Source organism: Apium graveolens, chromosome 1, assembly GCF_009905375.1.
Source record: "Apium graveolens cultivar Ventura chromosome 1, ASM990537v1, whole genome shotgun sequence".
NCBI classification, from domain to species: Eukaryota; Viridiplantae; Streptophyta; class Magnoliopsida; order Apiales; family Apiaceae; genus Apium; species Apium graveolens.
Genome location: NC_133647.1, coordinates 73,822,528 through 73,839,782, shown reverse-complemented (window position 1 = coordinate 73,839,782; position 17,255 = coordinate 73,822,528). Strand labels below are relative to the sequence as shown.

General features: G+C 39.9%; 2 protein-coding genes across 2 annotated transcripts; both read right to left on the bottom strand.

Annotated features, from left to right (window-relative positions):
* Positions 1–2,917: 2,917 nt before the first annotated feature.
* LOC141677596 (uncharacterized) lies at positions 2,918–4,114 on the bottom strand. The gene has a single exon (XM_074483627.1). The coding sequence runs from the start codon at positions 4,112–4,114 to the stop codon at positions 2,918–2,920; it is 1,197 nt and encodes a 398-aa protein (XP_074339728.1).
* Positions 4,115–15,651: 11,537 nt separating this feature from the next.
* LOC141677516 (limonoid 7-O-acetyltransferse-like) lies at positions 15,652–17,031 on the bottom strand. Its single transcript, XM_074483524.1, has one exon. The coding sequence runs from the start codon at positions 16,978–16,980 to the stop codon at positions 15,652–15,654; it is 1,329 nt and encodes a 442-aa protein (XP_074339625.1). The 5' UTR covers positions 16,981–17,031.
* Positions 17,032–17,255: the final 224 nt, after the last annotated feature.

The window sequence follows — 17,255 nt, the reverse complement described above, 5'->3', positions numbered from 1 at the left end:
TGTTGGCTGTAAGTGTTTTACATTAGTAGTTTTTCCCTTGTACACATGGGTTGTGTAATGGTCCCCGGGAAGGGGTTTAAAATTTTAATTGAATAATATTTTCTAAATACACATGGGTTGTGTAATGGTCCCCGGGAAGGGGTTTAAAATTTTAACTGAATAAAATTTTCTAAGTAATATAGCGACAGTGATCGAATGATAGTAGAATAATCTTGAGCTATGGGGTGCTCAATGTGGAGTTTTCATTTAAATCATGATAAATCAAAAATACATTCCGGGGAAAATGTTGAAAATTACATCAAGCTGTTATAGCCTAAAAGTAGAGGAGATCCGGGAATGTGCGCCCTACCTTACTGGTAGAATTTCTTTAGGCGGGCTCCGTGCCAAGTGTTTGGGACTTCGGTTCCCCCGAGGTAGATTAGCTTGTAAGTTCCTGGTCGGAGCACTTCTTTAACCCTATAGGGGCATTCCCAGTTGGGTTGGAGTATTCCTTGATTTATTGGGTCCGAGGCCTCGGTGTCCCGGAGAACCAAGTCTCCCGCTTCGTACTCTCTGATTTTTGCCTTCTTCCCAAAGTAGAGTTTTGTCTTTTCTTTGTAGCCTTCCATCCTTTTTACCGCCTTGTCTCTCACCTCATCTAGGAGCTCCAGGTTAGTCTTAAGTCCCTCAATGTTTGAGATCTCCTCAAAGTTAACGACCCTGTGGGAAGGGGATCCGGTTTCGATTGGTATGCGGGCTTCGGTACGGTATGCAAGCTTGAAGGGGGTCTCATTCGTTCCCGTTCTGGGGGTAGTTCTGTAGGACCATAGGACTTTTGGAAGCTCATCAGGCCAAGTTTTCTTGGACTCTTCTAGCATTTTTTCCAGGCCCCGAAGTATGGTTCTGTTAGTCACTTCGACCTGTCCATTCCCCTGAGGGTGTGCAACCAATGCTCTTTTGTGCTTGATTCCGAGTTCTTTCAGATATGCCTCGAATTCGGACCCGACGAACTGCGGGCCATTGTCGGAGACGAGGACTACAGGGATCCCGAACCTCATGACGATTGAATCCATAAACTTGATGCAATCTTGTTGATTGATTGTCCTCATGGCCTTGGATTCTGCCCACTTTATCATGTAATCGATGGCTACCAGGATGTAGCGGAGGTCACCTCTTGCTCGAGGGAAGGGGCCCATGATGTCTATGCCCCAAACAACAAATGGGATCGGAGATAATACCGACGCTGGCAGGATGGGGCTTCGCCTGGGAACTTTGCTGAATTTCTGGCACTGGGGGCATTTCTTAACATAAGCGATGGAGTCGGAGTGGATTGTGTGCCAGTAATATCCTTGTCTGATGACTTTGTAAGCTAGAGTTTTGGCCGCCAAGTGGTCTCCACAGATGCCTTCATGAATTTCTCGGAGGCAATAATTGGCCTCATCTGGGTCCACACATTTCAGGGTGGGTGCTGAAAAGGTTCTTCTGTATAACTGACCATCTTCCAGGAAGAAATGAGCAGCTTTGTGCTTCAAGTACCTGGCCTTGTTCTGGTCTTCCGGGAGCGTCCCATCCCTTAAGTAAGCTATGTAGGGAGTCATCCAATTGTCTGGGCTCCCGATGCACAGGACCTCAGCTCGCTCTGTGTTGGGTACTTTGAGTTCTTCGAAGTACACTGAACTGGCGAGGTCCGAAGTATTTTGCACGAGCTTGGACAACTCATCTGTTTTGGAGTTCTCTTCTCTGTTGATCTGAAGTATGGTGATGTCGGGAGTGGCTTCCAGGATATTCCGTACCATTGCCTGGTATTGTGCCAATGTTGGATCTTTCGCGATATATTCTCCGCTGGTTTGCTTGACCACGATCTGAGAATCACTATAAACGGTCATCTTTGAAATGCCAAGAGATTTTTCCAATTTAAGCCCGGAGATGAGTGCCTCATATTCAGCCTGATTATTTGTTGCCTTGAAAGCAAAAGTTATTGCCTGTTGAATGGTGAAGCCCTCCGGGCTGATAAGGATGAGGCCCGCTCCGGACCTTTCGGCCGTGGATGATCCATCAACATAGAGCTCCTAGAATTCCGTTCCCGGGTTGGTTCCTTCCGGGGTTATCTCTTGGGGGGAGGGTAGTTGCCACTCCGGGAAGGTGCATTTCATGATGAATTCGGCTAAGGCCTGGGCCTTTATCGCCGTGCGTGGCATGAACTTGATGTTAAATTGGCTTAATTCAATGGCCTAGTTAACCAGCCTTCCGGAGGCATCTAGCTTGTGGATGATCTTCCTGAGCTGTTGATCTGTGACCACTCTGATCTCTCGGCCTTGGAAGTATTGCCTCAGCTTCCTGCTGGAGTGTACAAGGGCCAAGGCAAATTTTTCCAAGTTTGGATACCGAGTCTTGGTGTCCTTGAGGACTTGGATGGCATAGTATATGGGGCTCTACATTCCTCCTTCCTCCCGGACCAGTGCCGCAGAGACAGCCTTGGGGCCAACGACGAGGTAGAGGGATAAAGGCTCTCCGGGATTGGCTTTTGATAGCACTGGGGGGTTCATCAGGTGCCTCTTGATTTCTTCGAAAGCTGTGTGGCATTCTGGGGTCCAATTCACTAACTTCTTGTTCCGAGCACCTTTTAGCAACTCGAAGAATGGAAGACATCTTTCCGCGAGCTTCGGGATGAACCTGCGCAGGGCCGCTAGGCATCCCGCCAACTTCTGGATGTCTTTCTGAGTGTGAGGTATCTTCATTTCTATTATGCCGTTGATTTTCTCCGGGTTTGCTTCTATTCCTCTTTTGCTGACCAAGAATCCGAGGAATTTTCCTGAAGGTACTCCGAATGCACATTTCTCCGGGTTCAGCTTCATGTTGTATCTCCTCAGGTTGTCAAAACACTCCTTGAGGTCTTTTATGTGATCTGGGACTGTGAGTGACTTGGAGATCATGTCGTCTACATAATATTCCATATTCCTCCCAGTTGGCTTTTGAAAATTGTGTTCATCATTTTTTGGTAGGTGGCTCCGGCGTTGATGAGCCCGAAAGGCATCATGATGAAGGCATAGACTGCCCTATGAGTGATGAAGGCTGTTTTGGCGATGTCTTCGGGGTTCATGCAGACCTGGTTATATCCTAAAAAGGCGTCCATAAAGCTGAGCATGGTGTGGCCTGAAGTTGCATCGATCAGCTGGTCAATGTTCGGGAGGGGATAAGAATCTTTGGGACATGCGGCATTGAGGTTCGTGTAGTCGACACACATTCTCCACTTTCCATTCGGTTTCTTGACTAGCACTACATTGGCGAGCCAGTCGGGATACTTGATTTCGCAGATGATGTCGGCCCTGAGTAGCTTCTCTATTTCTTCGTCTATTGCTTGCTGTCGTTCGGGAGCAAAGTTTCTCCTTTTCTGTTTGATTGGTCTTTTCCTCGGGTCTACGTCCAGACTGTGCATTGCCACGGACTGATCAATCCCGGGCATATCTTCTGGTGCCCATGCGAATACATCCGCGTATTCCCTTAACAGTGAGATGAGCTCTTCCTGGAAGGATGTCTCTAGGCCTTTCCCATTTTTCAACTTCCGGGTAGGGTTCCCGGGGTCCAATTCTATCTCCATCGTCTGGGCAGCAGGTTCTACCTTGGTTTTCTCTCTTATTTTCACAAATTTATGTATCCGGGCATCGGCGTTGGTTACGCTGTATCCCGAATCCTCTATCATGTTGACGTCCAACTTTAGCCTTTTGCTGAAATGTTCACGATGCTTCTTGCGGATTTGGCCTTTGGATAAGGCCATTGTCTTCTTTCTGTTTTCTGGATCAGTTTCGGCCATGACCAGCGCCTGTCCGTAGCATTTTCCCGATGTACCTCGGTCCCCCCTAAGTTCTCCGATGCCTCCCGGGGTGGGAAACTTCAGCTTCAAGTAAATTGTAGACGGGATGGCCCGAAGCTTGGTGATGGTGGGTCTTCCCAGAATCATGTTATAAGAGGATGCAACACTTATCACGTAGAACTTCATGATATGAGATACCTGCCGGGGTGTTACACCAAAGACCATGGGGAGGTAAATTACCCCGCGGATCGGGATCATATTGTTCCCGAATCCATGGAGAGGGTCTTCGATGCATGGATCCATGCAGAGGTGTCCCAACTTCATCCTGTTAAGGGTATGCTCAAAAACAATGTTAGCTGAGAAACCATTATCAACCAAAATTCTTTGTACCTCATTGTCGGCGATGTCGAGAGTCACGACCAGGGCTTGGTTGTGTTGGATTTTAATCGCAGCGGAGGCATGTAAAAGCACTTTTACACATAAAAAATCCAAATAAAAGCATATAAATCGTGGTAAAAACATATGGATCGAATACTAACCTTTAATATGCGATCCAAAAGCAACGATCGGAGATCCTTAGCAGCTGCTCCTCAAACGTGAAGCACTCCACCGCTATCCACCAAGAAAACGACGTTGAGGAGGAGGAGGAGCTGGAGAGAATTAGGTTTTATGAAATTTTGGGGTTAGAATAAAAATAGGGTTTATAATAGTATATTTATAGGCAAAATTTTCACTGAAATTTTCCCATAAATATTATTATTATCCCATTTATTATTCTCATTAATAATTAAAACACCTTTTAATTATTAATCCTTTTTCTAAACACTTTAGAAATAATTCTCTCTCTTGATTTAATTTCTAAAAAATTAAATCCTTAATTAATAATATTAAGAACTTTTCTTAATTAATTTATAATCAATTAAATCTCATTTAATCAATTATTAAATTTTCTAATTAATTATTTATTTCACAAATAAATAATTATTTAGCCATTATTAATTAATTCCTCCACCATTAAATCATTCTCTTTTTATGGTGTGACCCTGTAGGTTCAATATTAAGCCGGTAGTAGAAATAAATAATAATAAAACTATTTTGTCATTATTTATATAAATTCTCTAATTTATTAAATATGATTAATTAATTAATCACATTTATTCTACATAGTGAGGGATATTTCTCAGCATATCGCGACTATTCGGATAATACGAATTCACTGCTTAGAATACCAAGAACCTATTCAGTGAATAGTTACCGTACAATAAACTCCTTCTACCCTACAATGTTCCGATTAAATACAAGGCATGGATCTCGTGTCAAGCCTATCTAATTCAATCACTTGCTTACCATTTACTATGCTCAGTTCTATGTAAATTAGAAACTACTTTCTAATTTCATTCACTCTGGCCAGAGATTGCTGAACTAGCATAAATGGATCAGCCTTGAACATTCGCTTCCTTCACTGGAAGGGGTAGATCCTTTATTGATCATACACTATCTTCGTGTACAAATTTCTATACCCAGTAGAGCTCTAATAATTGTCCCTAGAGACTAATAACTAAACCAAAGCATAGTTCAGTGTACACAAGATGACTATGATGACCTCAAATCTAAGAATACTTGTACAACTATCACTATGTGAACAACTGCTGACACGTGAGTGAACTCCATCAGTTGTTCAGCTGTGCGAGTCATGTTCAGTGAACTTATTCTATAATAAGCACCTACATACTAGCTATAGTTTCACCACACAAATGTCTATGAGAACAGACATCCTTCATAATGAAGCAAGCATAGTATGTACCGATCTTTGCGGATTATTAATTACCAGTTAGTAATCTTATGATCAGGAACTATTTAAGTTTAGAGTTATCATCTTTTAGGTCTCACTATTATGATCTCATTATAATCCATAAAAAGTTTTACTCTAAACTATTGTATATCTTATTTAAACACTTAAATAGATAGAGCCCGTAATAAAAACAAAACAAGTCTTTTATTATTATCAATGAAATTAAAACAAATTACATAAAAGTTATTCCTAAATTCTCATACATGATTGGACTTAGGACATATTCCTTTCAATCTCCCACTTGTACTAAAGCCAATCACTCTGGTATCTAATACCCATCTTGTCTTTATGACGATCAAAGTGACTTTCATAAAGTAGCTTTGTGAGTGGGTCTGCTATGTTGTTATGTGTGTCAACTCTATTTCAATACAACACAAGAAATGTTATCGCGCTCCCACTAACCCTTTTGTAGACGCATGGTTCATCTACATTTTTGATAAAATCAAACTCTTTGATTGTCTCATCAAAACGAATGTTCCATCTTTCGAAAAGCTTGCTTTAAACCACATATGGTTCGCAGCAGCTTACACACTAGGTTTTCTTTTCTCTTGGAAAGAAAACCATCTGGCTATTTGCCAGATCTCATAGTCGTAGTAAGCGGCAATCGCAAGCAAAATCCGAACTGATTTTAACAGGGCTACAGGTAAAAGGTTTCATCAAAGTCAATCCATTGCCTTTATTTGAATCCTTTTGCCACAAGCCTGGCCTTATAGGTCTCTACCTGGCCATCTGCTATAATCTATCTTTTGTATACCGTATACATAGATTCCATTCTAGATTTCATGGCACCATGCCATTTCTCTGAGTCAACACTACTCATAGCCTCATTATAGGTCACAGGGTCGTCATCATCAATGATCGACAACTCATTGTCATTCTCAATGACAAGGCCATAATATCTCTCAGGTTGGCGAGACACTCTCCCTGATCTATGAATGGGCTGTTCCACAAAAGGTTGTTCAGTCAGAACAGGTGTTTCCACTTGATCCGTAGTAGTTTGTGCTTCTTAAACTTCATCAAGTTCAATTTTGCTCCCACTATTTCCTTCAAGGATAAACTCCTTTTCCAAGAAGGTAGCATGTCTGGAGACAAACACCCGATGATCGGTGTAAAAGTAATACCCTAAAGTCTCTTTAGGATATCCCACAAAACTACATTTTACGGATCGATATTCCAGCTTATCTGGGTCAACTTTTTTGACATAAGCTGGACATCCCCAAATCTTAACGTGTTTAAAACTCGGTTTCCTTTCTTTCCATATCTCATACGGAGTTTGAGGAGCAGATTTGGAAGGCACCTTATTCAGTAAATATGCTGAGGTTTCCAATGCATAACCCCATAGGAATACTGGAAGATTCTCATAGCTCATCATGGACCGAACTATGTCTAACAAAGTTCGATTTCTCCTTTCAGATACCAATCTGGAGGAGTCCACTGGGAGACTATACCATTTACTTTGAGATAATCTAGAAACACTCCTTTAAAGTATTCACCACCTCGATCTGATCGAAGAGTTATAATACTATGTTTGGTTGTTTCTCCACTTCATACTTATACTCTTTGAACTTTTCAAAGGCTTCAGACTTGTGTTTCATCAAACACATATCCGAATCTAGATCTATCATCTATGTAAGTAATGAAGTATGAAAATCCACTCATGGCTTGCGTAGACATTGGTCCACATACATCTGTGTGTACCATTCCTAGCAAATTTGCAGCCCTCTCTCCATGTCTACTAAATGGAGACTGCAGTGCCACTATAAAGTGAGATTTTCATCATCCCTTTTCTTTTATTAGTTTGTTCAATCTGAGGTAAATTATGTCACATATATACAGACCATTATTTAAAGCACCACGTCCATAAAGAATATTATCTCTAAGAATAGAACATTCATTATTCTCAATAATAAATGAAAATCCAGCCAAGTCTAACATGGGAATAATATTCCTCACAATCGAGGGAACAAAATAACAATTATTTAAAACAATAGTCTTGCCCGTAGACATATGTAAATGAAATGATTCTACATCTTCAGCAGCAACTCTTGCTCCATTTCCCATCAGTAGAATCACCTCCTCTTCCTCAAGAGTCCTACTTCTCTTTGGTCCCTGCAACAAATTGCAGATTTGAGAACCACAGGCGGTATCTAATACCCAAGTAGAAATTTGATTTAATGACATATTCACTTCTATCATGAACATACCTGAATCAGAAGCGGTAGTCTCACTACCCTTCTTCTTCTTCAATTCTGCAAGGTAAACCTTGCAGTTCCTCTTCCAGTGCCCCACCTTGTTACAGTGAAAGCAAACAACTTTGCTCTTGGGGTCTTCAGCTTTTTGTGGAACCGGCGTTTTCTCACCTACTTTCTTCTTATTGGAAGGGTTCCTCTTCCTTTTCTTAGGATTGGAACCTTCACCAATTAGAAGAACAGAACTCTTCTTAGGGGGAAAATTCGATTCCGCAGTCTTCAACATGTTGTGGAGTTCAGGCAGGCAGACATCCAACTTATTCATGTGAAAGTTCACAACAAACTGCGAGAACGAACTCAGAAGCGATTGCAAGACCAGGTCTTGGCTCAGCTCCCCATCCATAGAAAAACCAAGTTGTCCAAGACGTTCAATCAAATTGATCATCTTAAGTACATGGTCATTCATAGATGATCCCTCAGACATCCTACAACCGAACAGCTCCTTCGATATCTCATATCGAGTTGTCCTCCCTGCCACATCATACAACTCTTGTAGATGCATGAGGATAGTGTGAGCATCCATATGCTCATGTTGCTTCTGTAGCTCAATGTTCATGGAAGCTAGCATGATGCATTGAGCAACATTTGCATCATCTATCCACTTACGATACACAACATGTTCATCATTATGCGCATCACTAGCAGGTTCAGTAGGCTTAGGTGAGTCAATCACGTATTCCAGCTTCTCAATCCTGAGAACAATTCTCAAGTTTCGAAACCAGTCAGCATAATTAGGACCAGTCAACTTATGAGCATCTAGTATGCTCCTGAGTGATAGTGCAGAAGACATGACGTACAAAGTAAATCTGTAAATGATAAACACATAACAACACTTAGCAAATATTCGATTTCATTTTAAAACACTATATGAATCGGGTCTTTATTCATAAGTGGCCCCCACTAGTTTACCTAATGTATTCAACCCCCTACGTAAAAAATTAAGCATTCATAATGCTAGTGGGAATAGGGATCCTACATTCTATTACACAACCCCGACTGTGGCACGAAACGCCATGTAATGTTTAATAGGCAGACAACTCTTGTCAATTATATCTAATGTTATTCCCTAATCAAACTTTAGCCTCTTGAATAATTGAGTCACGGTTGTGGTACGACAAACTCAATATTCTAAGTCAAGTCTAACCCAACATTCCGTACAATTGAATCAGTCCCCAAAGGCCCACGGTTGTGGCACGTAACGACCTTTAGATTCTTATTCAATGTACACATCTCTATGTAATAGACAAGTATTTCTTATTTCAAAATCAAAGCCCTCGGCTGTGGCACGAAACGACAATGATTTAAAAATAAGAACTACTTTCTATCATGTTGGAAGGCTATGACCGACACAAGCCTGTTGTGTCATTGGCCAATTACTACTTGATATTATTTAATTTTAGAGGGATTATATTACGTTACAATCATAATCATATTATAAAGAGATTCTTCCTTTTAAATTAAATATTTCAAATCAATAATCAATAATCAGATGATTCCCAGATCGGGTGGAGCATTGTCAAAAGGCGTCACTTAATAACCCTTTCTTACAGATAGAAATCTGTTGTTGACAGAATCATCCTTTCTCTCATATTGAAAATTCATATTCAATTACGTGTTTCATAAACACAAGAATCTCATGATTATATTCATAATATTATTACTAAGGTTATGAAACAATTTCACTATACTAGGTTGTCTAACAAACGCCTTATGTTCATTTAAGTTCACCTAAATCTATCATCGCATGATAAACTAAGCATATATCACATATATCAACATGAATAAACATCAAGGTAGGCATGTTACATCATCTAGCATATTGGTCTAAGCATTATACATCTCTATGTATCACATGAAGCACTTAAAACCAATTCAAACGATCAAAAACAGCTTTAAAACACTTCTGTTAGCTATAAACAGTTCGAAACAATTTCATAAAATATCATATAATATACCATTAGAAGCGTCTCGAAAAGACGAATCCAACGGCACCAAAATCACCCAAATCTGAGATAGCACGCGCCCTCACGCGCCGAAACAAGGTCCCCCACGCGCGGCCACGCGCACACGCGCTGTCAGGCGCGTGTTAGAACTCCGCCCACGCGCTTCACGCACCCACGCGCTTCACGCGCCCAGAACCCTACGCTGACGTCAGCATGACGTCATCTGATGACGTCAGCATGACGTCAGCAGCGCGTGTTTACCACGCACCGCGCGTGGCACGCCAGCGCGTGAGCCCCACACGCGCGTGGTCGACGCGTGGTCCTTCGTTCTGTTTTCAGCAGTCGTCGTTTTCCTCGATTAGCGTGCCGCCGTACCTGACTGTTCCTTCTTCTTCTTTTTCCGTGCAGTAGTAATACAACACAGGCAATACAAACATATATATATATATACTATATATACATATATTTATACTTATTAAATTACGAATTTAATTGTAAGAACTTCAAAAATTCATAATAAAAAATCTATACATCCTAAAATTATGAAAAAAATACCCAGACGATCTACAACACTTGTAGAACCCAGATCAACATTCAAAATTATTCTGAGAAACGATTTCTCATCAGACAAAATTAATCCATGATATAACTTGTAAAAATCATAATTAATTCATACAAGCACATAAAATTCTGAAATTTTTACCATAGATCTATATGCATACGACCTAAGCTCTGATACCATTGTTGGATTTTAATCACAGCGGAGGCATGTAAAAGCACTTTTACACATACAAAATCCAAATAAAAGCATATAAATCGTGGTAAAAACATATGGATCGAATACTAACCTTTAATATGCGATCCAAAAGCAATGATCGGAGATCCTTAGCAGCTGCTCCTCAAACGTGAAGCACTCCACCGGTATCCACCAAGAAAATGACGTTAAGGAGGAGGAGGAGGTGGAGAGAATTAGGTTTTATGAAATTTTGGGGTTAGAATAAAAATAGGGTTTATAATAGTATATTTATAGGCAAAATTTTCAGCTGAAATTTTCCCATAAATATTATTATTATTATCCCATTTATTATTCTCATTAATAATTAAAACACGTTTTAATTATTAATCTTTTTTCTAAACACTTTAGAAATAATTCTTTCTCTTCATTTAATTTCCAAAAAAATAAATCCTTAATTAATAATATTAAGAACTTTTCTTAATTAATTTATAATCAATTAAATCTCATTTAATCAATTATTAAATTTGCCAATTAATTATTTATTTCACAAATAATTAATTATTTAGCCATTATTAATTAATTCCTCCACCATTAAATCATTCTCTTTTTATGGTGTGACCCTGTAGGTTCAATATTAAGCCGATAGTAGAAATAAATAATAATAATAAAACTATTTTATCATTATTTATATAAATTCTCTAATTTATTAAATATGATTAATTAATTAATCACATTTATTCTACATCGTGAGGGATACTTCTCAGCATATCGCGACTATCCGGATAACACGAATTCACTGCTTAGAATACCAAGAACCTATTCAGTGAATAGTTACCGTACAATAAACTTCTTCTACCCTACAATGTTCCGATTAAATACAAGGCATGGTTCTCGTGTCAAGCCTATCTAATTCAATCACTTGCTTACCATTTACTATGCTCAGTTCTATGTAAATTAGAAACTCCTTTCTAATTTTATTCACTCTGGCCAGAGATTCCTGAACTAGCATAAATGGATCAGCCTTGAACATTCGCTTCCTTCACTGGAAGGGGTAGATCCTTTATTGATCATACACTATCTTCGTGTACAAATTCCTATACCCAGTAGAGCCCTAATAATTGTCCCTGGAGACTAAGAACTAAACCAAAGCATAGTTCAGTATACACAAGATGACTATGATGACCTCAAGTCTAAGGATACTTGTACAACTATCACTATGTGAACAACTGCTGACACGTGAGTGAACTCCATCAGTTGTTCAGCTGTGCGAGTCATGTTCAGTGAACTTATTCTATAATAAGCACCTACATACTAGCTATAGTTTCACCACACAAATGTCTATGAGAACAGATATCCTTCATAATGAAGCAAGCATAGTATGTACCGATCTTTGCGGATTATTAATTACCAGTTAGTAATCCTATGATCAGGAACTATTTAAGTTTAGATTTATCTTTTAGGTCTCACTATTATGATCTCATCATAATCCATAAAAAGCTTTACTCTAAACTATGGTATATCTTATTTAAACACTTAAATAGATAGAGCCCGTAATAAAAACAAAACAAGTCTTTTATTAGTATCAATGAAATCAAAACAGATTACATAAAAGTTATTCCTAAATCCTCATACATGATTGGACTTAGGACATATTCCTTTCAGGTTGTGCTCGGGATCCAGGCCTTCATAATCGGCATTGGAGAAATATATGCGCTCATCTTCAGCAGGCTGGATCATCAGGACATCATTGTCCTCATCTAGACTCCGGGGTGGGGAGGAGGTTCCTCCAAAAATCATGTTGACCACATGTTTCCCGCCGCCAGAGGGCTTATCTCTGTCATCAAGTCTTCTTTGTAGGTACTGGTTCATGTTGCACTTTTTGATATGGTCTTCAATGAACATTTTGAAAGAGAAGCAGTTCTCCGTGGTGTGGCCATAATCCTCGTGATACCCACAATGTTTGTCTCGCGCCCTGTTCCCGGGGGGTGCCAACAACGTCTTCGGGGGGTAATAAAAGGGTTTTCCCTTGACTTCTCTCAAGATGTCGGCCCGAGGCCGGTTGAGTGGAGTCCATTCGGGCTCTGGTTTTGGCTCTCTTTTGGGCTTGGGCTTCCTTTCAATCTTTTATGGTCTGGAGTAGTCGTCCCGGGGTGGGGTCCCCCGGGATTGCTACACATAATTGGTCTGTCAGTCTGTCCTGTGTCTCTTTTCTTTTCCGTAGGCGCGGCGGTGTTCCGGGGACTCATCATCATCCCGGATCCGCCTGTTCATCTTCATCGAGGTGAGGAAGTCATTTTCTTTGATAAACTTTGAAGTCATCGTATAAGTAGAAGCGAGGCTTTGGGGCTCCCAATGGATTAGGTCCTTCACGTAGCTTTCATATGAAACCGGATGGAGATTATGCCGGAAAATATTCACGGCTTCCTTCTCCTCAAGGTTGGAGAGCTGGTTGACTGATTCTTGAAACCTTTTGATGAATTCTGGTAAAGTTTCCATGCTCCTTTGTTGAATGGTTTCCAAATGGCACATCTGGAGCTCGTTCTTACGGTTCGCCCTGAACCTCTTGAGAAATATCTCCCGAAAGTCTTTCCAAGAGTCGATGCTCCGGGAGGAGATGAAGCACGAGCTGTGGGGGGCTCTTCATCTATATCTTCCATCTCGTCGTCCCTGGGCGGGGCAACGGTGGGCTGAATGGATCCGGAGATCGAGGTTTTGCTTTTTCTCGTGGTCATTGGTTTCAGGACAGCTTGTGGGAGATGGTAATAGGGGTGCACCAGGATGTGTGACTGTTTTGGAGGGAGAAAATAAGAAAACTGAGATGTGAAGAGAGTGAGGGTTTTTGTTCTTACCAGAGAGAGGGTTTCTTCAGTTTTTGGAGCTGTGTAATGTAGCTGGAGATGACACCACACCACCGGAGGTTCGCCCCCTCCTAGCGCCAATGATAATCGGTTTCTTCCCAGGTCTTCTCCTTTCACACACGAGCCGGGACCCAACTTCCGTAGCGGTTGGAGTGTGTTTAACCTGCTAAGTAGGGGTCTCTGCAAAACAGAACCGGAGGGGGGTTGTATCCCGCGTCAACTCCGGTGTGAGAGTAAGAAATGGGCCTTTTTGAAGAAGAAGAAGAACAGGGAAGAAGGAGCTATTCAAAATATATGTGATGGTGTGTGTATAGGTGTGTAGCAGTCAAATGTTTTTCAACCCCTAAAACCCTCTTTTTGGGGCATTTTATAGGTTCCAAGATTTAGGATTTTTGGGGTTTGTACCTCTTCATCCTGACCTTTGATCATTATTGGTTGGTGATTGGTTGGACGGTTCATATGGACTGTGTGGTCAGGTGTCCTTTCTCCATCAGAGTTGTCTTGGGATATTTACCAATGGACGGCTGTGATGCAATTGTTCTATTTTGGGTAACACGAGACAGTTGACTCTTTTATCCGGTGCCGGCCTGGGCCTGGGGTGTTATCTCTTTTGGGCCTCTGTTTTTTTATCTGGGCCTGGTTACTTCTGGCCTATCAACGTGTATTTACTTTTGTCTCAGTATAGTGAACTCCTTCATCGTTACACTCAACATGGAGATTGTCTTTAATCTTTCCAGCGAAAGGATAAAACTGGGACAAGGTTCGTGACAGTGCATGCTTTAGGGATTTTGATCTATTGGAAATGATAGTACTCAGATTGCTGGTGTTATTGTTATGATAAAACAGTATCATAGGAATGTAATTTGAACAGAAAGCTTAAAAATTCTCAAGTGGTCAGGCGTTGGAGAGGAAGGTAGTATGCTCTCTTTGGAAACAGTTTCAACAACCAAATTGTCTATAGGTTTTTCAGCTTCATAGACCATGGCTCTGCAACATGAACAACTAATGTTAATATATCAGTTTCATCGGACACTTGAGGACCTCATCTTACATTCAACTAAAATTATGACAATCAATTACCTTACAAAATAATCCGATATTAGATAAGGAATATATTGAAAGAATTAAAATCATCTTCGTAACCATAAAAACATGCATTATATCTGCCACAAGGCTTCAGAGATATGAACAAAGCAACACCTGAAATGTAAAATAAAAATACAGTTGCGTTTTTACCATAGCAAAATTTTCCTCGCATGCTTGCAGTTTAATATTTTCAACTCCTTGATTTTACTTAAAGATGAACTTTTTTTAATTGTAATGATCTCTCCCACACTTTCCACTTTTTATAGGGAGACTCAGGGTGATTACTTTTATGCGAATGACTTGTGATTAGAGGAGGAGCACATAGTTTATACCATAAACTCCCCATTTTCACACCTACCGAATTCTTTTTCAAGACTGGACATAAAGATATGAATTAGGTCATAATTATATACAATCTTAACTATTATGTGTATTAATTCACAAGACTTCTCTCATATATGTGTGCGCGCGCTTATTCTTAATTATCTCTGCTCTCACGTTACACATTTCATTTTGAAATTATGAATTTATCGTGTTAGGATGTCACTTCACTATAAACTAGCAAAATAGCCTATGAAAGGCACCGTATACTACATTAATTCAAAAGTTATTCGACATTTATATATTTATAAAAATCGAACAAACAGAGTTAAGTATGACTACATTTGCCATTATCAATTCCTCTTGAACTGGACACGATATGTTTGCTGTTGCGATATGTACAGTGATGATGGACTTCCTCTTCCTTTCAGTAGCATATTTCAAAGTGAATACAGTCGGAGTTTATTTATATGACAAAGAATTGATTAATGAAATTAGTAAATCAACTTAATCAAATACTTGAGACTACATATGATGGAATTCCCTGAATTGCTTGTTTATAATGCCCTCGCCTTTAGATTTGGAAATGTATAGATGTTGAGGATTACAAGTTGTTATAAGCAACACAAAACGATTAGGGAATTGTAAGTTGTTATTAACAATACAAAACGACTAGTCCAAGCCAAGTACAACCTGAGAGATAAAACTAACATTAAAAAAAAAAAACATTGCAGGTTGCAACATTCTTTAGATAAGATTTGCAGAATTGAAACACCAGATATGCATTTATTAGAAAACAAACAAACAAGGATGATGTCAAAGAGGAGCAGGGTTCAGGGAAGCAAATGCCAGCAGTTCTGGATCTTTCTCAATAATGGCTATTTCTTCTTTGCTGAGTGACACCACTGCTTCCACGCCACCACCTACTCTTGTCTCACATAGACTGATGAAATTTGCTACATTTACATTGCCATAATAGAACCATACAGGTTTTCCCCATCCGAAATCAAGTTCATAGACACCCATATTACACATGGTAGTGATCCAAATTGCAACAGATGTTTCCTCAGAGTTCATCATTATTTCTGCGCACTGAAGAACTGTAGTAGTTCCAGTATCTCCTTTTATAACCTGAATAAAATCGTCGCTGAGTTGTGCCTTGCTTATTTTAATTTGATTCGCCAAGTAATGATGTTCTAGATCTGTAGCAAGCTTGCACCGGGAAAGCCAAGGCCAGACAAGGTTTCCTACAACGTTTCTTGGAATATCCTTCTTTCCTCGAAGGTTGATGGCCATTCCCAAATTAAAAGGTGTTTCAAGAGAACTTCTGTTTACCTTGTACGCAGCTTTGGCAACACATTTCCATAACAAGGCTCCTACAACTTCATATCGAGTTGGTTCACTTCCTGATGTGAAACTCCTTGTTTTGGACTTGAGTTTTGCTATATCAATGCCATCAAACACAAATCTTTGAGATACAAACTTGTCTTTTCCAATTGTAACTGGACTTTGAAAATTTAGGGAAGGAATTTGTGGAAATAATGACTGTGAAGTGAAACTAGGACTTGTTGTCTCTAACGTTCCTCTTGCTGCAGCTGTCCAATGCTTAAAGAATAGCATGTACGTGTCTCCATCAATAAATTTGTGGTTAATGCATGAAGAGATGGCAACTCCTCCACAGCTGAAGACATTTACCCGAATCATGAGTACGGAATTTCCTATGGCTGATGCTGTGGCATTCTGGGGAATGAATAGGTCAATCATCTCATTTTTCGGAGATCGCCCAAGGAAATCCGAGAGACGTTCTTCCACTCTTGTCTCGACGTAGTGAACACCTTCATCATTACAATCAATTTGGAAATCATCTCTAACCTTACCAGCCAAAGGATAAAACTGTGTTAAGGTTTGAGACAATGTTTGCTTCAGAAGTTTGGATCTATCGAAAATGACAGAACTTTGATTGCTGGTTTGATTGTTATGAAAGAACAACAGTAATGGAACGTAGATCTTAGCTTGAATTTGATCGAGGAAGGAAAGCTTAAATACTCTGAGGTGGTCTGGCGTCGGAGAAGAAGGTACAATGTTCTCTTCAGAAACAATTTCAACAACCATCTTGTCTGTATTGTTTGCAGCTTCAAGAACCATGGCTCTGCATGCATAATAAACCGACTAACATTAAAGATAGGATTCTATTGATCATACAGCATTCTAAAGTAACATATGCGGTTAAATTCTATTCTTTCCTAAAATTACTGTGCAAACTAAATTGTACTTTCAATTCAGATATTAAACAGGACATGCAAATCAAAGTCTTCCATCTAAAATTATATATCCATTTATTCAACTATACTAGAGTGAAAACAATAACTTCAAATTAGTTGAAAATCTAGAACTGTGAAAGACATAAGCTGTTGAATAAC

Coding starts and splice junctions, on each gene's coding strand:
- LOC141677596 (XM_074483627.1), bottom strand. CDS start 4,114: ATGAAGTTGGGACACCTCTGCATGGATCCATGCATCGAAGACCCTCTC.
- LOC141677516 (XM_074483524.1), bottom strand. CDS start 16,980: ATGGTTCTTGAAGCTGCAAACAATACAGACAAGATGGTTGTTGAAATT.